Raw genomic sequence first — 24,761 nt, 5'->3', positions numbered from 1 at the left:
GCATCTTAAATGTGTCGATGTTGGTAAATGTTTAATATTTCTGTTGGTCGGTCATACAGATAGGCATCTTTGAAGAGGGATTTACCCCGTGGATGGGCTCGCAGAGTGAATTACTTCTTTGAACATCCAGCTTAGTCGGTTGGAACTGATAGACAGAGCTGTAAAGCTTCCTGGCTGTTGAGCTGACTGAAGCAGCCTAATAAATGAAGAATCTTTCACGGGTCTTTGCCAGACGAAGGGGTCATAGGAAGGTTGAAAAAAAAAAAGGATCTAGAAGATCCTTGGGCCTGCTAGGGCCTGCTATCATCAAACTGGCCTTTACCACGCGATTAAATGAGTAGTTAGTATATCTTCTACCCCCCAAGGGTGCTTTATCGATTCGATTCACTTCAGGGTTCTTTCAATAAGACGATTTCGCTTTTCGATAATTCCTTCATGTAAAACATACAGTCATCCATAAGAAATCGATAAGAAACCGAGGAGAGAAAAGGATTTGTTCTCGACAACCGAACAGAATCTACTCAAACAGCTGGTGGAGGCCTGAAAGACTGAGCGTGAAGGCATGTACTCTATCTAACAAAGACCAACTATCCTCTGCAAAATCGCTGCTTACAGATAGCCTGATATAGCAGACACAAAGTCTTTTTGTTGGATGCCTCAGGCATCACATGTAGGATAGACCAACTAGATAGTCTTCCTTCCACTCTCACCTTCTCTCTCTCCCCGTCCATCCAATTGAATACTGTTTTACCTGCATACATACTATCATTGTATTTGCATCAGGTTATGAGCCTCTTCTGCTAGCTGGACCACTAGCAACTCTTTTCTCTGAAGCCATTTTCAACTGGAGACTTTTGACGATCTGACCCCACTGTGGACCCACCTCTGTGTGTGACACAACATTCAGATCCAGCCAATAACATCTAGGAAATCCTTCGAGCCCCGCCGGCAAAAGCTCCGTTTAGCTTTAACATCCAATCATGGCCGACACCGAGACGGACAATGAGGGGGACACCAACCCTCACCCGCTTGATGCATCGACCAACCCATTGGAACCCCAGATCCCGTCCTTTACCAATCCGATCCAATTCACACAGGATGACAGTGATAGTGAAGATGAGGACAACACACCGCCCCATCAGGGACATGGTCTTCCAGCGATTGCAATGACCAAAATCCAGAAAGTTCGGACACTGGAACACAATGACACTGATCCAAGTGGTTGGAAACAGGCACTGGCTTACCAGCTGATCCCATATGCATTGGAATGGTTGTTAGACAGCAACATTCCCAGACCTCACAAGTCGCATACTTCATTCGGAAGATGGAAGTACTGGTCTCGCTTGGTTGCTAGCTGGATGTACAACCAGATCGACGTCACCCTACGGAACAAACTACGCAACCTGTCCAAGATGCCTAAATACGCCGATCAACTGTATGACGAACTCATATCAATGACACAAGGAAGTGATCGGATGCAGACAGCGTTTATCGAGATGCGGAAGTTTGACAAGATGAAACGATCGGACTACAACTCGGCAAGCGAGTACATTGAGGAATACCAGCGACAGTACCACGTGCTAGCTAGATTCAAAGCAGCACCACAACCATCACACGGCTTATCACAAGTTCTTCAAAACATTGAACTGGAAGTCATGAAAGTACAGTTCATTAGGGAGGAAGTTGCAAGTCTGGAGCCTAAGAAACTCACCCTCGACAAGGTGGAGGAGTACTGGAGAGCACTTCAAGCAGCAGCTGACATGGAAGGTGTCGCTAATGCTACTTACAACAACAATGCCGGCCGAGGCCGAGGCAATGGAAGAGGTGGTCGTGGAGGAAACCGAGGTGGCCGAGGTGGTCACAACAACAACGGTCACAATGACGACAACACCCAATCCAACAAAGATACCAATGCCGTCGAGGATGATACAGCTACTGCTAAAAAGAAGAAGAAGAAGGGTCTTCGCAAGCAGCCTGCCGATGGCAAAGACATTCATGAATACGCAAATGAGATGCGTAATGGCACACAAAAGGATGACAACAACATGTGCTCATTCTGTGGCTTTGGACCACACACTGCGAAGAGATGTGCCTATCTCAGTGAGAACCCTCCAGTTTCGTGGGAACCGTCCGGCAACCTCTGGGCCTATTCAAAGGCAATCCAGAGAGCCCAACGTCAAGATGGACAAAACAATATGGTTGTTGCAGCTGCCAATTCTGTTGATAGGAGGAACGATTGGTTGCTTGACACTGGATCTGACAAGACATTGACGCATGACATCGAAGACTTTCACACATACCAACTGGATCATCCTGACACTGCCTATGCGTACAAAGACTACTCTGGCAATAGAGTTGTCACGCTAGGTCATGGTCAAATCATTGTGAGAACTGCTCTGCCAGGGAGAAATGGTAAGACGCACTCGTTTATGACAACTGGTTACTATACTCAAGGAGGACACGGCAAGCTATTAGGCATGCAAAAGCTTCTTGAAGAGCAAGACATCTCTTATGACACACGTACTAAGTATCTCACAAATGGTGAGGGTGACATTGTGGGGTATGGAGATACATCAACTGGTGTCCCGTACCTTGTCAGTCCAAAAGACGACGATGACCCCAATGAGGTCAAATCTGACATAGATTCCGATTCTGATGATGAAGAAATTGGATTCGTGAACAAAGTGACTGCGTACGAGATCCACCGACGTCTCGGACATGCTGGAAAAGCACGAATTGCCTCCACATTACAACATGCTGAACAGCTAGGTGATGATGAACAATACGGCACGGAGCATTTCGACTGTGATGCCTGTTTCCAAGGTAAATCAAAGCTCAAAATTTCTCGTCAACCACAGGCAAGGGTGCAGGATGTGGCATGGAAATTCCACGTAGATACACAACCAATGAAGCCTACCGGACCAAATGGAGAGAACTACTGGTTGCCAGTCGTCGACGATGCATCTCGACTGATCGAGGGAATCATGTTGAAGAACAAAAGTGATGCCTACTATAAGCTTACTGCGTTCTGTGAGAAGATCAAATTGCTCACTGGCAGATACCCAGGCATCTGGCGAATGGATGGTGGCACAGAGTTCAAAGAGTTCATCAAATGGGGTGAGAAGCATGGTATGACTTTCGAGATCACACCACCATACACTGCTGAACCAAATGGCACTGTGGAGCGCTTCGGTGGACATATCAACGACATCCAGAGAACGATGATTATTGATGCAAAGATGACGGAAGAGATGTGGCCATATGCGACAGACACAGCCATCTACATCTACAACAGACTGATCAATCCGAAAACCAAGATCTCGCCGCTAACACATTGGCGTCAAGAGCTCGAGATTCCAAACGCAGAGCCTTCTTTGAAGCACCTTAAACCATGGGGAACAACTGCATACGTTCATATTCCGAAGCCTAAGAGGATTCAGGCTAGGAAAGCAGCACCCAGAGCATGGAAAGGAAAGCTCGTTGGTTATGAGGGGGACGGTGGTCATGTTTACAAAGTATGGGATCCAGCTACTAGGAAACTAGTGGTATCTCGTGATGTTGGCTTTCCACAACCCGGAGATGACGATAACGATGATACGGGATCAATGCTAGTCAACGGAGTACCTACTGATTTGAAGGACCTCGGAGAACCAAAGCAGTATCTGAACTGTGCACTACACAGAGACTATGACAATTGCACGATCACTATGTCTCAGGAAGCCTATATTCAGAAGGTTCTACGTACTGCAAATGCAGGTTCTGGATGGAAGGATACACCATTGCCAGCCGCATGGAGAGAGTCACCTGCCAATGCATCCAATGTGCTAGATGACGATTCATTTGATCAATATCAATCAGTTGTCGGCATGTTAAACTGGCTAGCAGTCAAGACTAGGCCAGACATTCGCTTCGCAGTTACTCGCTTGCAACATCGTTTGGCGAACCCTACATTTGAAGACCTTCACGCCATGCAACACGTCGTCAAGTACCTGAGACATATGCCTGACGTTGGCATTACACTTGGTCGTACGCCAGAACTTCGATTCTATGCGCATGTGGACGCATCTCATGCGGACTGGGAGGATAGCAAGTCAACCGAAGGAAGTATATGGTACTTCGCCGGCTCTCCAGTCATATGGACTACAAAGAAGCAAACCATCACTGCCAATTCGACCACTGTCGCAGAATGGTGTGCACTAGATCAACCTACTCGGGATGCAATGTGGCTAGGCAAGATTGCTCGCTCGTTTATGCTGCCAGAGCAGCGTCCCATTGAGATTCATACAGACAATATCAATTCGCAATTGCTGCTCACTAAGAAAGGTGGCAAATCCGCGAATAGATGGCTCGATCTACGATGGTTCTTTGTTAAGGATGCTGTCGCACAGGGACATGTGGACATTAGACGAGTGGACACGAAGAAGAACGCAGCTGACGGTTTTACAAAAGCATTGGCAAAGGAGCAATTTGAGACTTTTGTTGGTTTGATCGGCATGATTTAAATGCATATTTGAAATGCATGATTTGCAGGATTTTACTATGAGAATCAGAATTCGGGGAGTTTGATGGAACATGGTCTATGAGGGGGATGTTGGATGCCTCAGGCATCACATGTAGGATAGACCAACTAGATAGTCTTCCTTCCACTCTCACCTTCTCTCTCTCCCCGTCCATCCAATTGAATACTGTTTTACCTGCATACATACTATCATTGTATTTGCATCACTTTTGAATAAATATTCGGCAGAACCGAATTTAGAATCTTGATAATATCGACCCAACCGTTTAAAATTCAATGTTTTCCCCATAACACATTTCAGAAGACCAGATGGAACTGTGATTCTGCAACTATCAAGGGACAGAGTCCATCTCCCGCGAAAACGAATGTCTTCTGCGACTAGAAGAGATAAAAAAGGCCCAAACTCCACTAAACCCAAAATCCAGAGCCGAGCCCAGCCGCCGTCGCAGGTCACAACACAAAACATACTGAAGCACCCAATCCAACGAACGAGTGCCACGAGATGATGATCCTCAAAAAGCGATTCAAGGCAAAGAAACGAAAGTCATGGATCTCATAAATCCTACCCAGCAAATCCTATCTGTACCTATTCTACTGTAGGACCTGACTGCAGACGCAAGGCATCTGCGAAGCTCAAACTCTAGCCCACTCTCATCATTCTGAGAACAGAGCTATGGGCTCCTGAGAATCTGACCCACCAGCGCCAGGAAATCTGTCTTTCAGCGTGACCGTCAGAGCCGGCTTATCCCAAAGGAAATAGACTTTCTGGTCGACCCAGTTGGTGCTCTCTGGGCGCAGGGCTATGTCAAAGTGGTAGAGAAGCTTGCAAAGAATCAGGCGGATTTCGCAATTTGCAAGACTAAGAAGACAGAACATTTTAGCTTTGATTTAGGTGGTGTGTCGGGGGTAAAGGGGGAACGGAGAGTAACACACTGTTTTCCAAGGCAGACACGTGGTCCGAGACTGAATGGCTGCAAGACATCTTTCTTGTCATTCTCGAAAGTCGGATTGGGTTCCAGCCAGCGTTCTGGCATAAACTTGTCCGGGAAGGTAAAGTTGGACTCGGAGTGGTAGGAGGCGTAGTGGTGACATGCCACAACCGTCTAGTCGGGATTAGTGCATGTGCCACCAGTGTGATTGATCGAAGTGAAACAGATTTACATACTTCCTCAGGGAGAAAGTGGCCGTTCACGACTGCTCCGCCTTGTGGCACAAGCCGTGACAGGCTCGTCACGAAGGGCGGGTAGATACGCAGCGACTCCTCGATAACAGCATTCATGTATTTCAGATCTTCCACGGCACGAAAGGTCATGTCAGTGTCCTGTTTGAAAGTCGAGTGGATCTCGGCGACAAGGCGGGTCATGGCGTGTGGAGCTGTACACAGGTAGAAGATACAGCCGGAAAGTAGGGTCGCAGATGTTTCGCTACCTGCCACGATTAGACTGGTTTTGATTAGCAAGAGAACGGTTTACTGAGTCAGAAAAGCGAAAATAGGGAGAATAAGAATGTTTAAAAACCAAGCGAAACCGCTCACATAAAGCCATTAGAATGAATCTCCGCCCGAGTCATAATACGCTCGCTCTCGCGATACTGGCCCTTCTCCTCGCTTAGTCCATGCTGAAGAATGGCAGACATAAAGTCCGGACGAGCCATATTCGACTCCAAGCGACGGTCAACCTTCTGTGCACTCAGATCAAAATGTTCCTGGCCAACGCGCTTGACTTCTCGCGGAAGGAATAAGTCCAGTAGTCCCTTGAGCATGGGGAACTGATTCACAACTCCAGTATAGGCAAGAGCCTTCATGGAGCTAAAGATCAACTTAATCCACGGGTGAAGCTGATTGTCCTTCAGGCAGTCGAAGGACTCGCCAAACATCAGATCACCGGTGATGTCAAAAGTAGTGAAGTTCATCCAGCTTTTGATATCGACGATTGATGTCCCTTGCCGAACTTGATACCGTAGTTTGGTGATCAAGGTATCTACATAACCTGTTATAAGACCCTCTTGGTCTCTCAAAGCCTTTTCAGAGAAGGCATGGGCGAGCAGCCGTTTCTGTCTCGCATGGGTCGCATCATCGACCGCACAGACCAAATGATCGACCCCATTTGCCGGGGCTATGTAATGGCTTCGATTCTTGGGAAAACAACCGCCAGGTCGGGTGCCGTAGATATCGCGAAAGGCCTGAGCTGTGTTGAAGGCCAATTCGTTGGGACCTAGGCGAACGACGGGACCGTACTTCTTGTGCAGCGCCAGGATTTCTAGGTGATTATAGCCACGGAGGACGGAGAGGTTAGATGGAATGCTAGATAACGCCCATAGCCTTGGACCAGGGAAGTGGCGCAGGGGCGACCAACAAAAGGCGTAGATGAGGCTGTAGGTGACGTAGAGTAAGAACTGTTGATTACATGCTGATTAGCCCGGATTTCTCTGTAAACGCCTGTCAGCGGGGGGGGGGGGGGGGGGGGGAAGGATGAAGGACTGGTTAGTATTCATTTCTCGGAGCTGCTGTGTTTCCCCGGGGAGATATCTTGGGGGGGACTGGATCTACTGTAGGGTTCTTTTCCTGCATGAAACAAACGAGGGCTGGGAGCACGGGTTTCTGCAACTTACCAGGCATGCTGCAGCCGCACACCAAAAGCTAGGACCTGAGGTTGCCCTAGACATGGTGAGATTTGAAGTAAAAGAGGTCATAATGGTCCGCCAGTTCATGCACTGCCCTGAAGCCATATTCAGCTCGCGGTCATTTGGCTTGTTTCTTTTCTAAACAGGAGTGGGATAAGGACTTGGACACTAAACCAAGACCAAAACGAGAATCGAACAAAGAACCGCGGCGATGTACCAGTCGAATGCGGTTAGTGGCAGACGTGAGGGTGAGGGGCCAGGCGGAAGGAGGAGTAGGGCGTAGCACGAACGGGATATCTCACTACTCCAACATCCAGAGACTGAGAGCCATATCAAATCTATCTACAATTTCTTTGGACTCCGAAAATCCTCGGGAAAATCCTGAGTCAAATTGCTGATGCGACTGGGGACCGAGACGGCTTCCGACCGTAGACGACATGCAGGTTGCAGTACGTATGCACCGCGGGATTCTTAAGATCTTTCCGCACCCCAGCCAGGAAAACCTGAGTCTCACTATTAGACCATCCTAGTACACGAGTGAAAAGAGCTAGCGAGTAGGATTCAACCGCCATCAGAAGGGAGCATTGGTTGTAACGACCAATTTCCTTCTGGACGGGATCCCTAGCCCAAACGCTCGACGGAACCTAGAAAACAGAGCACGAATTAGTTGCGACTCAAGAGGTAGGCAGAAAGCAAGGCCAAATCAATCAGAAGACCGGGGGCAGGGAAGGGGAACGGGGTCGCACCTTGTACACCTCATCTCTCACATCTTCAAAACCAGCCTCAACTAGCCGCTGCCGGTGACCTTCGGCGATATTCATAGGTCGGTGAAATGCCTCACTGGCCTGAGTCAGTCGTTCAAGAAACTCGCACAAGGCCGGTGCGAGACGAATCGAATCATCGTCTGACTTGAGCATAACTTCAAACTCCTGCAACTCAACCCATCCACCGGGACGTAGGTGCTCGTAGCTCTGACGCATCAGCCGCGGCCAGTCGGCGATAGCACCGCCGAGATCCCGGGCATGGATGAAGTCAAAGGGGCGGCTTGGGCTATAAAGCCATTGCGATTCAGCGTCGTCCACCACAAAGCGAAGATTAGGTGGGACCCATGACGGCTGGATGGGACTTAGATCGGTGCCGGTTACCTCAGTACTAGGGAAGCTGTCTGCAAAATCAATAGCCCAGATTCCGGTGCCGGTGCCGATGTCGAGAGCGCGTTGGATATGATTGTCCAGTGGGGCTCGGAAGAGCCGGCCGTTGAGCACGAGGTTCCGGACGTGATGGAGTAGATCCTGTCGATCTTGCTCTGGTTCGTCGTTGGGAAGGACGTAGTGGCCTTCGCGGTATGAGTGATAACGTCTTCCATTTTCATAAGCGTAGTTTTTAACATCGGATAACAGTGAGGCTGTGTATCTGGATGAGTTTTCTGATTGTCCATCATCAAAGACTGAATCTGAATCATCGACTATTGATGCTACAGATGATGTATCTCCATTACCATCATTGTTGTCTGGTGATAAAAAGTTTACGAGTGGAGATAGTGTGGGTGATAGAGCGATGATAGGACCATCTTGACCCACTTCGGGAGCGAGAATAGTTGTTGGATTCAATGCAGCTGGTGTTGAGGAATACGGATTTGACAGATCGCTCATTGGATTCGAAAATTCAAATTCAGTAGGCGAGCTGTTCATTCCCGGTATCGGTGGGTTTAGGTCCTGGCCGTCATTGTCCTCAGGGCTTTCTTCCGGGATTGGGGCCAGCCCAGGCGATGGGAGAATGCTCTCTTTGTGATAATTGATATCGGCTTCAAGCGCAGAGTCTAGTAACGGGAGTTCAGGTATATTCGGCATGCTCGACGCACGAATAATTGGGGCTGAAATGGACGAAGTGGGCGGCAAACGCCTGGTGAACTCTGAAGCTCCTTCCATTGCCGATTCCATTTGGTCAAAAGTCCGTTTCAGTGGGAAAAGAAGGACAGGCACTGACCCAGCCTCTGGACTTGGAACATCTGTCGTCATTTCCGTGGAATTTTGGGCGTTTTCTGACTGCGTCGAGCTTTGCAAATCAGGATTCCCTGTCAAGGCTGAGTATGTGTGAGAGGACAAAAGATCGGTACCCAATTCGATTCTTGTGTTGCGTCGCCGGTCTTCCAAACACACAGGGTAAATACAGAGGAAGTCAATCATATCGAGAAGCGATAGCACTTGGGGAGCCAACCTTTACTGTATCGATATTTGAGCTCAGTGAGCAATAGACTAGAAAATCAAAGACTAAAGAGAGAGAAAGTCGATCTATGCAAAGGAAGTTGACATCCTACAGAATTTTCCCTTTTACCAGTGTATCACAAGGAATATCAAAAGGGGAAAAGTGCCGGAGTATATGGCCAATTCTAATATCTGCAGGGGTTGGAGACATACTACGACAATCGGGCTTTTTGCCAGAAGAAAATCAAGGCCAATGAGCAAATATTGAATTTTTTTTTTCACAAATTTGGCTTTTCGAAAGGAGAAAGTGAGGGTACTCATATCGCTGGATTCAGGATCTTGCCACAGCCCGATGGTCCGAGGGAGAAAAACACACCCACCAATGTATGACTTTGGAATTCATACACGGATGCAAGAACAGTCATGGCTCATAACGCGTATTTCCTCAACGTTGGATGACAAGGAGCGAGTGCTGGTGAAGCCGTGGAACCGTTCTAGCTCTAGCTCGGCTGTTTGGGAATCAGCACCGTATGCAGCGCGCTATATATTTTTGCCCGACAAGGAAGCTAGGCCCGTGTAATTGTTGAATATTGGTTAGCTTCTTTGAGCGACAAAGTCATGCATCACTATAGTGACAATTTCCGCTTCCCTCCTCCCGAGGGGATTCTTCGCCAGTCCTTTTTCCATAGCCACAGCAGTATTGGAGCTCATGCCTCTGGGCTCCACCCATGGTAGGTATTAAATATAGCGATGAGTGTAGCGGGATGTCATGACGGATGGCAGGTTATTAGAAAATGCCGTAGGTTTGAACGAGCTGGGACTGGACATTTTAGCGTACTCACTCGGCAGGTGCTATTGTCCAAGCCGGAATGATGGTTGCTTCACCTGAGGCCGGTCAAATCATTAGGCAAGCTCGGTCATTGAAAATGGCTATAGATGGCAGCTCGATGGCCCGAGAGATGATGAACCGAGAGGCGAAGAGAGGATCATTGGATCATATGAAAAAATGACTATTTGTAGGCGTCAGAGAGCCCAGGAGACAAATACAAGATCCTTCTAGATCGCCCTTCTAGATTGCAAGGCGGTAGAAAAGACGGTTGTAAAATTTCTGCTTGGGAAAATTATCCCATGCAGGAGTCCAAACCCCAGTTGATCTCTAAATCTTTTCCCGAAGTCTTCACCTTCGTGGACATCTGCATTGTTTTGGTATCCCTTCTTAGCACAAGTGCTTTCTCTAATTTTCATCGAAGTGTGCTACTGGCTAGGTCATTGTGTAGTACGGAGGACTAATAGCCGGATTGAATCGGCGGGATTGATATCCAGTCGAGAACCGGACAAGGCGAGAGAGGGATATTTTCAGCTAACCGCTGACTATTCCAAAGAACGTAGTTTGTGCGATGGCTCATGTTGTTTACAGTGTGTACTAATGGTTGGTTGTGTAGAGATGGGCATCATTTACGTGCAGGAAAACCTCACTGAGAGTTGAATTGATTTCTGTAAGCCATACAGCATCTGCATTGCAGTTGCAATCGCAGCTAGAGCATCGGGGTATTATCTCATTCGTCATCATTCATGCGCCCGGATCACCTGGAGTCGAGGGTTCGGTCCTGTCTCCATCGATTAATCCCGGCCTGGACCTCGAGAAAACCGTGCACTCTTTCCTGGTCCGGATCCTTCAGTCTTGTCAGGTTTGACCTCTAATCCTGCTTGGAGTACAGCAGCATGCAGAATCCGCCAATGGGCCTCCTCGTTGAATTCGCGTATGCTCTCTAGCGTGGTACGCTGCACCTCTGCTCGTAGATCGATCTGGTTCGACACCAGCAATCCCTTCTCCAGGTCAATGCGAGCATTCAGCACACCATCCTGAACGAGGCCGACCAGTTCTTGCACAAACGGCGAAGAGATATTTGTGGGACGCGCTTCACCGCCAACGACCGTGGGGGCAAAGATCTTCGCCATGGAGTCGAGTGTGACACGGCTGAAAGGAATAATATACTGCTCGATGGATTTGGTGCGAATGCGTTTATACAAATGTGGGATATGACGCTGAAGGTGAATGTCAAGGAGGTAGTCAGGGCGATAAGCCTCGAGGATGTCAAGGCATTGGCGGAACTTGAAGTTGCAGAAGAAAGTTATGGCACGGCGAACATGAGGCTCAAGTTCGAGGAAGTTCCGGAAAGTCTGGCTGTCGAGCACATTTTTCTGCAGCTCGTCGCGGCTCATAGAGGCGAGAGCACATAGACCGCCATAGACGGCGACATCGTTGGGGGTAATGACTTCATTGTAGGTATCGCCCAGGTCCGGCGGGACAGACAAGAAAGAGTTTGCTGCTTCGAGGTATGAGCCTTGGTGCATCTGTGACAGAGCGGAAGCGGCTGAGATTTTAGATAGGTTTTTGGCTGCGTCCTCCGGCTTTGACTGAGAGTTGCGCAGTCGGTGCACGTTTGACTGTACAGACATCCAGTCACCACGTTCGGTAGCCACGTTGACCATCTTGAAGAGCATGGAAGTGATGTGGTTCGGTGTGGTGCAGTAGTCTCTCATGCGAGAGTATGCCTTGGAGGCAGCAGCAAGGTCACCAGTTTCGTAATGATGATTTCCCAGATCCTCGTGGCCCATCTATACAGGTCAGAGTCACGCGATCTTCCAGCGAAAGAATTTGCTCCTTACCCGGATGCTTTCTTTAATCAAGTTGTTTTTGTATCCCCGCAGCTCATGTTCCAATCGCTCGGTCTGAGTCTGCACGTATCGATTGGTTTCCTGGACCCAGGCAGCGTCAAGAGAAGCGTCGGGATCGCTCGGAGCTACTTCCGCCAGCGCGCGGACCGCTCTCTCGTATCTCGAAACGTCTTTGCTGGTTCTAGCTTCGGCGATGGCTGCCTTGAGGGCATCAGTCGAGAGCAATGGAGAGCATGTGCCGATGAGGTAAAGACGGTCGTAGCGGGTGCGCCCTGATGATGCATGAGAATAAGAAATCTGCCTGGAGATAAGAAAGGTCACTCACCAGTGTAATTTGCAATGTAAGTTTCAAGATCGAATTTGGGAGGCTCTGCCAAATTAAGCATATTCAGCGTTATCCGGGCACAAACATCTTCGCGGAGATAGCCACGCACGGGGTTAACATACCTTCCACTTTCACTAGTAACCTTGTTCTGGGGGCAGCCACAGCTGTAGTAGCCTCCAGGGCTGCAGTATCCATCTCTGCCCGAGACGGACCAGAAACATCTGGAAGCATAGTGTCCATTTTCTCGGACTGTTCAGATGATACGTGGGGAGATGGGCACTGGCAAATTATGTCAAGGAACTGGAGCTTGATAAGCAAGCTAAAGTTTTAGCAAAGAAAGACAAAAACTAGTTTGAACGCTAAGAACAATATGCTGTTTAGGGCAGAGAGCACACGCGAGGCGGGTGACAATCAGTCAGTTGATCATTGTGATGGTTGATTGTCTGGCAGAATCCGACCGTCTATTACACCGCCATCCAGAAGTTTCTTGAATGAACACGATAGACGTGGGCAAGGATCGAGAAAAATCACCATGATTCATTAAGAGAAACTAAAAACTCTGTTAAATATCTAATTTCTTGATACAAAAGAACCGAAAGGCCAACGGAAGACTTGGAAAATTAGAACCGCCACTCAATTGGTAAAAGTACATGTCCATTGGGCAGCTTGGCTACATTGATATGCAACCAGAAGAGTCTTCGGATAATTAGAAGGCTTGAAATTGAAATCTCGAGCCATGGAAGACTACATGCCGATATTTGGGCTTGCAAAATTTTTTTTTTTTTTGGTCGAGGCGGAAAAGCTTATCGTGTAGTAGACCTGCACCATGTGCCTTGGAACTTGAGAAGTCAGGAAATTAAGCATCGACTTCAACCTTTCGGCTATATAAAACCGGCCCAGGACCCAAGTATTTTGAGACAAAAAGACTTCATTGGCTTTTCCCACTGCCTGAACGGAAAGATAATCGACAAAGCTCGGCATTTAGAAAATACAAAAACCCCAGGTATATATCTCGAGTCTAGTCCAGGACCTCAGCAACGCAACCAGGACATTAAACACACCAAAACCTCCTCTACCAAAGGCAGCAGGTCAACCATATTGTAGGCGTAGACCGTGGAATCGGGCGCTAGATCGCTATCGACCTAGCAAGGAACGGCAACGTCGGCACAGCTAGATGCAACCCCACATAAATATTCAAGATGATCGAAAATGACACCGCAAGCCAGTAAGGCTATTTGCAAAAACAACATCAGATGCATCAATAGTGACCCCATTCCCACCAGACCCGAACTCATCGCAGTCCACCATCAACACTGTGGAGCGCGAGATCCGCGCGGTCGGCGGATGTGCTGCAACGGTCACCGTTGACGTGCGTGACGCTGCACAGATCAAGCATGCCATCGAGGAGACGTTGCGCATTTTTGATAAGCTGGATGTGCTTTTGTACAACTCCAGCGCGATCTGGTGGTCGGCTGTGGAGAATTCGCCTCTAAAGCGATTCAAGCTTATGCAGCAGGTGAACCTAGGGAAAATTTATGCGACTGTCCAGGCTGCTTTGCCTTTCTTTGAGAAATCGAGCTGGAATGGGCGCATTGTGGTCTATTAGCCCGCTATGTATTCGAGGTTCTCTAGAGGGAAGACTGCTTATGCGATGGGTAAGTTTGTGTCTTTGACTTGTGGCTTTGGGAGGCCGGAGTCGATACCAGGTTTGTTTGACTACTTTTTCTGATACGTGATCTGTTGGATGTTGGAAAAGTCGGAATCAGAGTCTTGGTCAAAGGCCTGGCCATGGATTTTGTTCGTCAAGGCCGAAATGAAATGGCGGTGACGAGTATCTGGCCTGCATCGGTGTGTCTCTTGGCCTTGATTTTATTCTGAGCGGGAATCTCTGACGGGACTGCTGACTGCATTAATTTCCAGTCGATTGAATCGGCAGTTACGGAGTTTCATGAGAGACCGGACACACCCCATCAAAAGGATCTGAAAAAGCCAGTATGTTCATTTCTGGATTAGTTGTACTGTCAAATTCTTTCTGGTCTTTTCAAAACTGACACACTGCAACAGACAAAACTCTCCGATGTCGTTTTAGCCATGCTTTGTACCAAGTAGTGAATGGGCTCCTGGACACAGAAGAGGACTTCCTCTGGCGGAAATGTGGAGTCTCTGACTTTTCCAAATACACCGTCATCTCAGCATCGAGGCCACGGCGGATTATGCCGGCCAAGTTCCCAGCCCTGACGGTCGTAGAGCAAGATGATGAAGGGCAGTGGACGGGCAGCATGGATTTGCGGGCAAGGATCCAATAAGTTTAGTAAGGATGAAAGAAAGGTCAAGTGAACCTGTCGCAAATTAAAACCCAGAAATGGGTTGGAGAATCGATAATGTGAATGACCTACGAATGTATTAACTAAGGTTGAATCACGTTCTATAATAACATACACTACCAATGAAGGCAATGTGAAACCAGGATATAGTAGACGAGCGGCCAGCAATCAATTACTCCGTAAAGTCACGAGCAAGAAAAAAAAAAGGAACAACGGACGCTCAATGCTAATGCAGCCGGAAAACGCAAAACGAAAAAGTGACACAAGACTAACCAAAGTAGTAAAATCTCGAGCATTCGAGACCTCATCTCCATGTTTCATTATTCAATCAACCAACTGAACTTTTGAACCATACCCCATAGGGTGAGGGAATCAAGGCCTAGGCCCTTACACTCTACAAAAGAGTAGCATAGCCGGCAACAAACCCACCAACTAAAACACAAAGCCCGTAGACATGACTCATATCAACTGAGGCCATACGCGGAGCAGCACCAGTAGCTCCATTAACAAGAGTGTTGACAGGAGTCTCTGTTGCAGTAGGGGTAGCGGCTATGGCGACAGTAGTAGTCACATTAATACGCTTGGGATCCTGAGCTCCACATGGGTTCTTTACTCTGCAGTTATTCTGGCAAGTTGGATCACCGTTGCATTTGAGAACGCATTGGTTGTTGGTTTCCGTGCAGGTGTAGTAGGGGATTGTTTGAGAATATTCGCTAGCGTTGGGAGTGACGTTGTTGCTGCACAGGCAGTAGTAGAGTAGTGTGGTCTGAGGATTTGGGGTTAGTTGGAAATTTGCTTTTCCCCGGAGGAATGCTATGCTTGCTACGCAAAAGACTTACGGGTGAGCAGGTATTTGATATTGGTGTGCCCGAGGCTCCCGGTAGTTGCAGACAGAGGAGGGGACATGCGGATGTTTGAGAGTTACACCAGGCCTCTGAGGGAGGGATGATATGTTAATAGAACGGTTTTATGCATGGGAGGCAGAATTTTGGGGACATCGACTGACCTCTTGTAGCATAGGGAACGGTGGTCGGGTCAAATTGACTGTTGACTAGAGTGGCAGCCGAGGCGAGGATGAACATGGTCATGGACAACATGGTGTTGAATAAGCTTGGTGGCAATTGAAGAATCAGAAAATGGCAGCTGCTAGCTACTAATTTCTTTTGTGTTAGCCTTTTGGTCTTCAAGAATGTCAGTGACAGTCTGCTACACGCTCTAGAACCCAAATTTAGAGCTAGCGGAAGGCACCTTAGGCAGGTGGAATGAAGGGGGAAAGGTGTAAAGGAACTAGGTAATGTTTTGGAACCTACAGAGCTTGTATAGTTGGACTCTTTCGAGAACAAGGAGAGGAAGGAGGAGGGGTGTAGATGTTAGATGATGACCTAAAGCCAATAGCAAGATGCTGTTTTTCTAAGATGCACAGGTGTAGGAGTGCAAGTAGCTTGAGCAGGAAAAAAAAAAATGTAGCCAGCAAGGAAGGGGTGGGAAGCTCATAAAGCAAAAAAAATGCAATCACAGGACTATACCTGATTGCCTATGTATAGAATGCACTAGTTGGTTTGCATGGTGGCACGCACTAGTGCCACCCTCCCGGTTCTACCGCAGCGAATGATTTGTTTGTTTTTTTCTGAGTAAGCTTAACGCATTCCCTACCAAGTGAGTTCAATAATGAGGTCCGTTCCGTTGAGGTAGGAGTTTATTGAACCAAGGGTCCGATATAGGGGCTGGCCTTTGAGATGTGTCGATCCGGAGATATCTCGATGATCTCGGATTGTACCGACATTTGTCTTGCCCAAGTGGACAGCTCACTGTGTGTCACAACTGTTGTCACCGGTCCCCACTCCAAAGACATCAGAGTATTTTTGTCAAGGTAGGAAAGTGGCATGTTTCAGCCTAAGTTAAGAGAATTAAAGATTAGAGGACGGTGTTCAAGCAACGCTTACCATTTTGGGATTAGTGTGCAGCTTGGCTTCGAGTAGTCTGATTGAATGTTGAGAGTGTCAAGTTCAAGTTCAAAAGCAGACACGTTTGAAATCCTTGTTATATCTGAGATCTGATAGAGGAAATACATTCAAAGATATTCATCAGAAAGGAGCATTTCCCCGACACCTCCATCTCTATGTATGTTGTAGGTAAGGTAGCCTTAGCTAAGCCACTAACCCCGAACCAGCCCAAGTCCGTGACCGCCAATGTCTCAAATCTCCAATTGAATTTCTCCAGTCCATCATTTTTATTTTCACGCTTCACATTCTCACACTCCAAATACAGTTCCCAAGGTCAGTCTGTCTTACCTCGGTTTACTTGTACCACTCCGCCGAAGCCCGACCTATCCTTGTAACCCCGTTTAAATTAGCCTGATTTTTACCTAGCACTATAGACTCCCCGCATAATGGAGGGGAATACCTCTCCGAACCGAGCCACATCCACCTCCAAACGCAAAAAAAACCTCAACAGCAAAGCTAACATCAATCCCACCCAGATCATCAACACCCTTATTCCTCACAGCATCTAATGGATGGAGCCAGCACCCGAGGAGGCCGGACCGGCATTTAAGCCACACCCCTCCTCCCCACACCCAGACACCGAGCCCTTCCCCGCACTCCAACCTGAGACCGATACCGATACCACCCATGCCAATTCCGTCGCGACAAACGCTCACGGCCAAAGTGGCCCAGCCCGAAGCTCTGCATCCTCATTCTCCACAACATCCCTCCCCGTCTCCGCCGTAGTGCCTCCCTACTGGCGCCAACACGAGCGCAATGCCTCGCATGTCTCGCAGTCATCGTTGCATGGCGCTGCGCACATAACCCTCGAAGACCATACTGCTGACCCGAACTCTGAGACGAGTCGAGGGCTCTGGGCGAGTAGCGTCACTATTGATGATCATGTTGTTGTGCATGGTATGACTGGTGTTGGGTCGTATGTGGTGTGGAATTGTACGGTCCAGACGCTTGATGTAAGTTTGGAATCCTGTGGATGAGGCGATGTGCTTTGAAATGGCCGTCTGATTTGGATGCTTTTCCGGTGTAGGGTAGTCCGATCGTTCTTCGGATGAGGTATGTTGCTGATCCCCCTGATTTCCGTTTCCGTCCCGGGTTTAAAGGATCATCGACTGACATTAGGATTTGCTAATAGATACTCTGAGTTCGATGACCTGCGGCAGCGGCTGGTCGATTCTTTCCCGCATGCGAGGAATGCATTGCCTGCATTGCCACCGAAGAGCGTTATCTGTAGGTTTATGTCTCTCATGTTCCCTTTGAATATTGCAACCCGATCAGCTAATAGCCATTATCACGACAGATAAATTCCGACCCAAATTCCTGGAATCAAGGCGTGTGGGGTTGGAATATTTTTTCAAGTCAGTATCCCCTGGCACCTCCGAGATTACCATGAATTCATTGTATAGACCTGTTTCTCACACCATTCTAGCTGTGTTCTTCTAAACCCGGAATTCTCGGGTTCCCCTATCGTCAAAGACTTCCTCTTCGGTCGGATCTGTTAATTGAACCATCTCGCCTTTAATTGGTGCTGCGGGATAAGATACGTGGATGGGCGTTAGGAATCGCCTTGTGCATTGTATTGTACATTATGATTCCAACTTCGAGCTTATACTGGTAATGACCACATGCTTGAGTATGAAGTGTTCACTTTATTCAGTACTGGATATATCTCTTTTGAGGATTCCAATTTCCCAAGTGACACTTGGCTATACAAAAAAAATAAAATAAAACGACCTACATAATCACAACTACCCCACCAAGAAACCCCCTAGTAGAATGAGAATGAATCGGTCTAAAAAATAAAAAAAAGTAGAAAGGTACAAAGATATAATCGGACAAGGAATTTTTTTTTTTTTGACGAGAACCGAAGTGTAAATATCCCAGCAAGAACACCAGGCCAAGCAATTAGAACAGGACGCCTTGAGGATGATGGAGTGCCCAGGATCGCTGACATAGCAAACAAAGAACGAGAAGATGTTTAACGCACACAAGGCGAATAGAATACAAGAACTTCCTCCTCAAACCTGTCACCCTTTTTGCTTTGTTCGGCCGAACCTTCCTTCTTACCGAGCGACACAACAACCTCACCACCTGCTTTCAACTTGCGAGTCAACACAAAAGACTCGACATCCGCCCGGAATATCTTCCGCAAACTGATGTTAGCCATATGAGTCATAGCGAGCATGTGTCGGGGACTGGGTATGCCGGATGGGAAAACAAGATAAAGACCCGCGTCCTGAGTTGCATCAGGGCGGAATTTATCATGGTATGCCTTCTTGCCGCCGATGGGCAGACGCTGGAATGCATGGCCGTACAGACCGCGTGTAAAACTCTTACAGGGCCACGGCATGCCGCTAACATCCTCGCGGTTGAGTGATTGGAGTGGCTCGACGCCGAGGCCGAGGTAAGAGACGCCGGCGCGTCGGAGGAGAGCCATCGCCATGACGAGCAGAAGGTCACTGATGCCGCTTACGCTGCCTGGGGCTGCGATGTACGGGTCAACATGGTAGCCGCCGGCGCCGAGGCGTCGAAGAGCAGCAAAACCGTTGATTGTTCTGTCTGGGGTGCGGGTGTAGATGAAGGTCATCAGGGCGGGGACGGCAAAGGGGTCGTAGACGGTTATAAAGGCTTGTGGGCTGGCGGAGGCATTGCGCTCAGCCCGCCAGGCATCGTAGACGGCGATGAGGTTACTTTGTAGATCTTGGTTTATCCCATGCACGGCGGGGGCGTACACGCCCATGGTGATGCCACCTTTAGTTTTGTTCGTGAGTTGACGGCTTTTGGTCAGGATGCGTTTCCCGCTGTTCTCTAGGATGACTTCGTTTGTCTGAGGATTCAGTACGCGCTCTGTGGCGAAGCGGATTGTTGTCCAACCGTTCGGTTTGGCGTAGTCTTTAAGGAAGGACTCGCTGGCGCCCATGAATGCTATGCTCAAATGATGTCGTTGCCGATAGGCTGCAAACTCCGACAAGAGCTCGGGGATTTCGTCTTTGTGACATAATGGATCTCCACCGATGACTGCCACACCGTTCTGGACCTTAAATGAAATTGCTGCCGTTCTTGATTTGTTCACGAAGAATCGGTAGCTGTGATCGAGGATTCCCATGTGTGCCACTTGGCCATACTGTGCAGCTATTTGTTGGATGGCTGCCACGGTCTTGAAATCTTCGAGTCCGAATACCGCATCTAGATCTTGGCCTTTGGCTTTTGCATGAAGTGAATCAGTGGTTGGGTTCAGCACTTTGACCGTTGTTGGTACTTGTAAGGAATTGATTGGGAGGGGTTCATGACTGTTCACACTCGTTGCCGGGCTAGAATCAGACAATGTATTAAAGCTTGCTGAGCTCGAACAGGATGAGGCTGCTGGAGGCCCTGTGCTGCTGCGCAAATGATCCCAGAGAGAAATGGAAGAGGCAGCAAGATTATCAACATCGCCGTTACGCTTGGCTGTCTCGTAGAGCCCATCAACCAAAGAATCCCCGATCTCATCCACAAACAAGGTCTTCTTTGGTTTCACAGTGACAGGGCCAGGAAGGTTACCTTTGCGTATGCGGCGTGTTCGCTTCTTATCTGCTGTGGGTTCGTGTGATCCAGTAGGTGTGGTCATGATGATGAGAGTGAGTCTTTCAGCTTCGGAGACTTAGGATGGGAGTAGCAGAGCAGTGTAAACCAAAAAAAATCTATCAAAAGCAAAGACCAACAAAAATTTAAAACGATGTCAGAAATTCGGGGAAGTCAAAAACGGCGAGAGCCATTTAATGATGTACCTGCCTCTGTACATCCAGTAAGCAGGTACCTCATTAGGCAGAGGCATTTTCCAAGGTTCATACCAAAGTAGGCTCCAGTGTTACCAGGCCATCCTTTGGTATAGATCAAGTTCACCAATCACATTTCAGGACTTAAATAGTATCAGCCTTGTGGTTCCCGCTGAAATCCACCATCCCATTAGTAATTCGTCTCAGATAGCCTATAAGTTCCCTCTGCTGCCTCAAGCACGGTCTCACGAATGGCCTGACGGATGGTCTCATGGATGTTATCGTCTGTGTTGTCACCTAAGTTTTTGCCTGCGTATTCATGAATGTCTTCGATAGTCTCAACAGTCGATTCTTCAGCCTCCATCGTGGGAGGCTCAGCGGCGGGTGGAGTGGCAGGTGGGGGCGGCAGCGGGAAAAAAAACAACTCTTTTTGCCCAGATTTAATTTTTGTTCTATCTCACTAACCAAGGGCCTATAGGCTCTCAAAATTAGTTCATATTCTTTCTAACTCCCGGCTCTATCTTTAAATCTGATTTTTTTAAAGGTATTAAAAGACAGCTATCGCCGGTAGTGGGAGAAAACAGAATTCGCCCCCTAAAACTAGGTTTTTAAGAGCCCCTAAGAAACTATGTAACCACTTTAATACTATAAATAAGCTTGCTTAGGGTACTAGAGAGGTGCTAAATATAATTTTGCTGAGCGAAGCGAAGCAAATCTACAATACAATCAATTTCTTAATTACTAGGTCTAAATCCCCGCCTTTCAGATTTGAGATCTGGCCTCTGATTGGTCGAGAAATTCGGAAGTCACGTGATTTACTCTATATATTTGTTGGACTTGATACCTTGATTCGGCCCGTAAAATCCATAATCCGGCCTACATATCGCAATACGGTTCTACTATCACGATAAGGCCTATCACCACACGACTTTTTTTCCACTATCTACACCTACGTAATTTTTATTATTATATTTCCCCTTCTAGTCTCTTACCTCCTTATCCTATCGACCTTAATACGTATCTATAGGTATTACGTCGCTCTAATAGATATTATTATCTGCCCTAAGTGCCGCCAATCTAAGCCGGTAGCCGAATTTTAGGTTACACTACGCTCTATATCCTATATAACTATCCTACGAATATATCTCGATTGTCGGTCTTGAAATAATCAGGTATTTTTTGTCCCTTTCATATCCGAGTTTTGGGTAGCTAACGCTATACTATCTAGTCTTACTAGACTTCCGCAAAGCTCGAAAAGCTCCAAAAGCTCCAAAAGCCCGAAACCCGACCCGACTCGACCCTCAAAAGGGTCGGGTTTCGGGCTTTTGGAGCTTTGCGGAAGTCTAAGTCTTACGCCCGTAAAAGACGCGTCTTGTCAGGGTGCGGGCTGGCAGGACGGTGTGATAGGAGATGACTGGTAGGAACAGGTCATAACAGATCAGATTCCACTTGACAGGTACAGGCAGGGGCAGGCTATTATACAAGACGTAGCTCGAAGAGCTACAACAGGATCTAGAACTGAAGTTCAGATAAACAGGTCGGAGATCACGTGCCGTGATCTTCCTCTTACTAAGCATCACGGTTCGCACCGTGACAAGCACAAGCTTATAACTGGCCAAGCATAATGGGGTTGGAACTGCCTGTGTATAAATCAAACACAAAAGCGGCTTCCCGCTACCCCCGCATTTTGTACCGGCAAAGCTCGGGATTCCCGGCGGGTGCACTGTGTGTGCCCTAGCAGAATTCTATACGCTGATGCGTCACCTTACCCCGGCTATCTGGTCGGTGAACCCGGCCATTCCTGTCGGGTTTCCCGCGCTGCGATAAGAGCCAAAGGACCATTAAACAGAGGTAACATGATCGTACTTTATTGATGCATTGCACAGAATTTGTTATTCACGTGCTCCCTTTCTTTTTTTTTCCGTGTTTTCGTTGATACTCACCTCAAACCGTGGGCTACATTCGATTGTGTGCCCATTATGAGCGGCTCTGTAATTACTTCTACCTCTGCACCGGTCGCGAGCCTTGAAGATGGGAAAAGGACCGAGTTGATCAAGGTTCAGAATGAGGACGAGCTGCGGTTGGCACAGATGGGTAGGTGCTCGGTTCCTTGCAGTTGGGAAATAGTATAATGACCGCGACACAGGCCATAAACAGGAGTTGAATAGACATTTCTCGCTTTGGAGTTTGATCGGACTCGCGGCAAATTGCACAATTTCTTGGACAGGTTGGTTGGATTCCTGTAATTTCTCTGCCCTCGTCTCACATTATTATAGGCCTCGGCTTGGGTTTAATAACCTCGATTAATGCAGGTGGTCCTGGCGCCCGTGAGTTTTCATTCTAAAAAAAAACACAAGGAAGGCAGCCGATGACCAGGCTTTAGTGATATATGGCTTCATCCTCGTTTTCATCCTTCAATCTTTCGTCGGTGCTTCACTGGCAGAATTTGTGTCGGCATACCCCACAGAAGGAGGAATGTATCATTGGATTGCTGCCATTGCTCCCAAGCGGTACAACAGCTTGCTCAGCTTTGCCACTGGGTGGAGCACTGTATTTGGATGTGACTTGGCCCCCAACATCGAGTCTTGGCACGCAGCTGATGAAGCCTAGGGATTTTTACGACTGCATCGACCAATTTGATTTATGCCACAACCTCCATGGCATTGATAGCTCTTTACCACGATGGCCTCGTGGTCCAACCGTGGATGACTTTTGTCGCATATCAGATTCTCAATATCCTGACTGCGGGAATCGTCATGTTTGGGAATCGGTTTATTCCAGCAATCAACAAGTTTTCATGTAAGTCCGCTTTTCTTCCTGTGTGTTTCAATGACTTATGAGTCTCAGTGGTATACCTGCAATTGGCCTGGTTTATTACCATGGTTGTTGTGGCAGCCAAAGCACCACTTCATAATGACAGCAAATTTGTGTTCCGTACCTGGATCAACGAAACCGGCTGGGACAACAATGTCATCTGCTTTATCACTGGATTGGTCAACCCTCTTTACTCACTTGGAGGTCTCGATGGAATCTCGGTGAGTTGCACACATTGCCCAGCCGCCTAGGCGAACACATTAGCTAATCAAACCTTAGCACATCACAGAAGAAATGCCGAATGTAAGTTGAGGTAGACAAGGAACAAAAGGCTTTCCCATTTTACTTATCAATGTCTATAGCCCGGAAGGAATGCTCCTTTGGGTCTAGGTGAGTTGGGTGACAGGGTTGCTTGTATCGAAAATCCGGCTAACCGTATGCGCCAATAGCTATAACCCTATCTATTGCATTCGTGACTGGATTATCATATATGCTCAGCCTCATGTTTTCAGTTCAAAACTATGGCAGTTTGGCTGACACGCACACTGGACTTCCTCTTGCCGAACTCTTTTGGCAGGCAACCTCTACACGAGGTGGAGCATTTGGGCTGGTGTTCATGGTGTGGATTGCTCTTGGACCCTGTGTCATCGGTTCGCAATTGAGTGTGTAGTGCTTGTTTCACCGTTAAACTCCCTTCTGACTTTGATAGGTACCGGGCGAGTGTTCTGGGCCTTTGCCCGCGATGAGGGCCTGCCGCTGTCGAGCATTTGGGCCCGTGTCAACCCTAAGCTGGGCTCGCCGTTTAATGCGCAGCTCTGCGTTACCATGATTGCCGCCCTCCTTGGCTGTATCTATTTGGGCTCGACGACGGCGTTTAATTCAATGATGAGCTCTGCGGTGTGGGTGTTCCACGTACTACAAAGCAGTGCGCAAGAGGTTAAAACTGACATTTATATAGAACTATCAACAATCTCGCCTACCTTGTGCCCATCCTGACAAATGTTATCCTATTCCGTCGAACCATGCGCCGTGGTCCATTCTTCATGGGCCAGACGCTAGGAATGACTGTGAACATCATCTCTGTGGCTTGGCTGGTGTTTGCCATTGTCTTTTTCTCGTTCCCGTATCAGATGCCTGTGACTGGTATGTGCTCATTATCCCTTAGCATTTTGGATAAGCTATATACTAATTATCAAGAAGCATCCAACATGAACTATACCTGTGTTGTTGTAGGTGGATTCTTGATAATTGAGCTTGTTTGGTGGCTCGTTGCTGGAGCGAGGTATTCTGCGACTGTACAGAGAGCCAGAGAGGAAGAGACCAGTGAGACAGTAGTCGTCGGAGACGGAAAATCCAGTGAATAAAAGTGTGGAGGGAGCAAGCGAGTGTGGTTTTCGAAGTCGTCTTCCAATGCATCGCGTCTTTGACAATCACAATTCCTGCATAAAGAACTTCTGTCACCTTTCTTTTATTTCCTTTCAGCCATACGAAACATCTTTAGATTCAACTCCCATCACAT

The 24,761-nt window shown here is 47.9% G+C and overlaps 9 protein-coding genes across 9 annotated transcripts; 4 read left to right on the top strand and 5 right to left on the bottom strand.

Annotated features, from left to right (window-relative positions):
* Positions 1–980: 980 nt before the first annotated feature.
* Pdw03_5323 (uncharacterized protein) lies at positions 981–4,502 on the top strand (the record flags this gene model as incomplete). The annotated part of the gene is made up of 1 exon (XM_066101026.1): positions 981–4,502. One exon carries the CDS (start codon positions 981–983, stop codon positions 4,500–4,502), a length of 3,522 nt encoding a protein of 1,173 aa, XP_065957966.1.
* Positions 4,503–5,173: 671 nt separating this feature from the next.
* Positions 5,174–7,183, bottom strand: Pdw03_5322 (Cytochrome P450; the record flags this gene model as incomplete). The annotated part of the gene is made up of 5 exons (XM_014683504.1): positions 5,174–5,378; positions 5,453–5,622; positions 5,685–5,961; positions 6,054–6,913; positions 7,130–7,183. 5 exons carry the CDS (start codon positions 7,181–7,183, stop codon positions 5,174–5,176), a joined length of 1,566 nt encoding a protein of 521 aa, XP_014538990.1.
* Positions 7,184–7,848: 665 nt separating this feature from the next.
* Positions 7,849–9,327, bottom strand: Pdw03_5321 (Cytochrome P450, E-class, group I; the record flags this gene model as incomplete). Its single annotated transcript, XM_014683505.2, has 1 exon — positions 7,849–9,327. The coding sequence occupies one exon, from the start codon at positions 9,325–9,327 to the stop codon at positions 7,849–7,851; it is 1,479 nt and encodes a 492-aa protein (XP_014538991.2).
* A 1,638-nt stretch (positions 9,328–10,965) lies between these two features.
* Pdw03_5320 (COP9 signalosome subunit 1 (CsnA), putative) lies at positions 10,966–12,589 on the bottom strand (the record flags this gene model as incomplete). Its single annotated transcript, XM_014683506.1, has 4 exons — positions 10,966–11,964; positions 12,016–12,296; positions 12,350–12,394; positions 12,472–12,589. The coding sequence occupies 4 exons, from the start codon at positions 12,587–12,589 to the stop codon at positions 10,966–10,968; spliced, it is 1,443 nt and encodes a 480-aa protein (XP_014538992.1).
* Positions 12,590–13,558: 969 nt separating this feature from the next.
* On the top strand, positions 13,559–13,955 carry Pdw03_5319 (Short chain dehydrogenase family protein; the record flags this gene model as incomplete). The annotated part of the gene is made up of 2 exons (XM_014683507.1): positions 13,559–13,574; positions 13,633–13,955. The coding sequence occupies 2 exons, from the start codon at positions 13,559–13,561 to the stop codon at positions 13,953–13,955; spliced, it is 339 nt and encodes a 112-aa protein (XP_014538993.1).
* Positions 13,956–15,067: 1,112 nt separating this feature from the next.
* Pdw03_5318 (COP9 signalosome complex subunit 1) lies at positions 15,068–16,619 on the bottom strand (the record flags this gene model as incomplete). Its single annotated transcript, XM_014683508.2, has 6 exons — positions 15,068–15,439; positions 15,513–15,607; positions 15,680–15,826; positions 15,984–16,055; positions 16,251–16,269; positions 16,617–16,619. 6 exons carry the CDS (start codon positions 16,617–16,619, stop codon positions 15,068–15,070), a joined length of 708 nt encoding a protein of 235 aa, XP_014538994.2.
* Positions 16,620–17,188: 569 nt separating this feature from the next.
* Positions 17,189–18,175, top strand: Pdw03_5317 (Phox-like; the record flags this gene model as incomplete). Its single annotated transcript, XM_014683509.2, has 5 exons — positions 17,189–17,629; positions 17,704–17,729; positions 17,809–17,903; positions 17,974–18,031; positions 18,103–18,175. The coding sequence occupies 5 exons, from the start codon at positions 17,189–17,191 to the stop codon at positions 18,173–18,175; spliced, it is 693 nt and encodes a 230-aa protein (XP_014538995.2).
* A 476-nt stretch (positions 18,176–18,651) lies between these two features.
* Positions 18,652–20,280, bottom strand: Pdw03_5316 (lysylphosphatidylglycerol biosynthesis bifunctional protein LysX; the record flags this gene model as incomplete). Its single annotated transcript, XM_014683510.1, has 1 exon — positions 18,652–20,280. The coding sequence occupies one exon, from the start codon at positions 20,278–20,280 to the stop codon at positions 18,652–18,654; it is 1,629 nt and encodes a 542-aa protein (XP_014538996.1).
* A 2,127-nt stretch (positions 20,281–22,407) lies between these two features.
* On the top strand, positions 22,408–24,606 carry Pdw03_5315 (Amino acid/polyamine transporter I; the record flags this gene model as incomplete). Its single annotated transcript, XM_066101025.1, has 12 exons — positions 22,408–22,522; positions 22,575–22,655; positions 22,705–22,755; positions 22,812–22,988; positions 23,039–23,227; positions 23,276–23,463; positions 23,522–23,545; positions 23,605–23,632; positions 23,692–23,904; positions 23,952–24,141; positions 24,201–24,385; positions 24,443–24,606. 12 exons carry the CDS (start codon positions 22,408–22,410, stop codon positions 24,604–24,606), a joined length of 1,605 nt encoding a protein of 534 aa, XP_065957965.1.
* Positions 24,607–24,761: the final 155 nt, after the last annotated feature.

This window comes from Penicillium digitatum, chromosome 6 (assembly GCF_016767815.1).
Source record: "Penicillium digitatum chromosome 6, complete sequence".
Lineage (NCBI taxonomy): Eukaryota > Fungi > Ascomycota > Eurotiomycetes > Eurotiales > Aspergillaceae > Penicillium > Penicillium digitatum.
The sequence above is the reverse complement of the archived record's forward strand: the minus strand, read 5'-3'. Positions and strand labels throughout refer to the sequence as shown.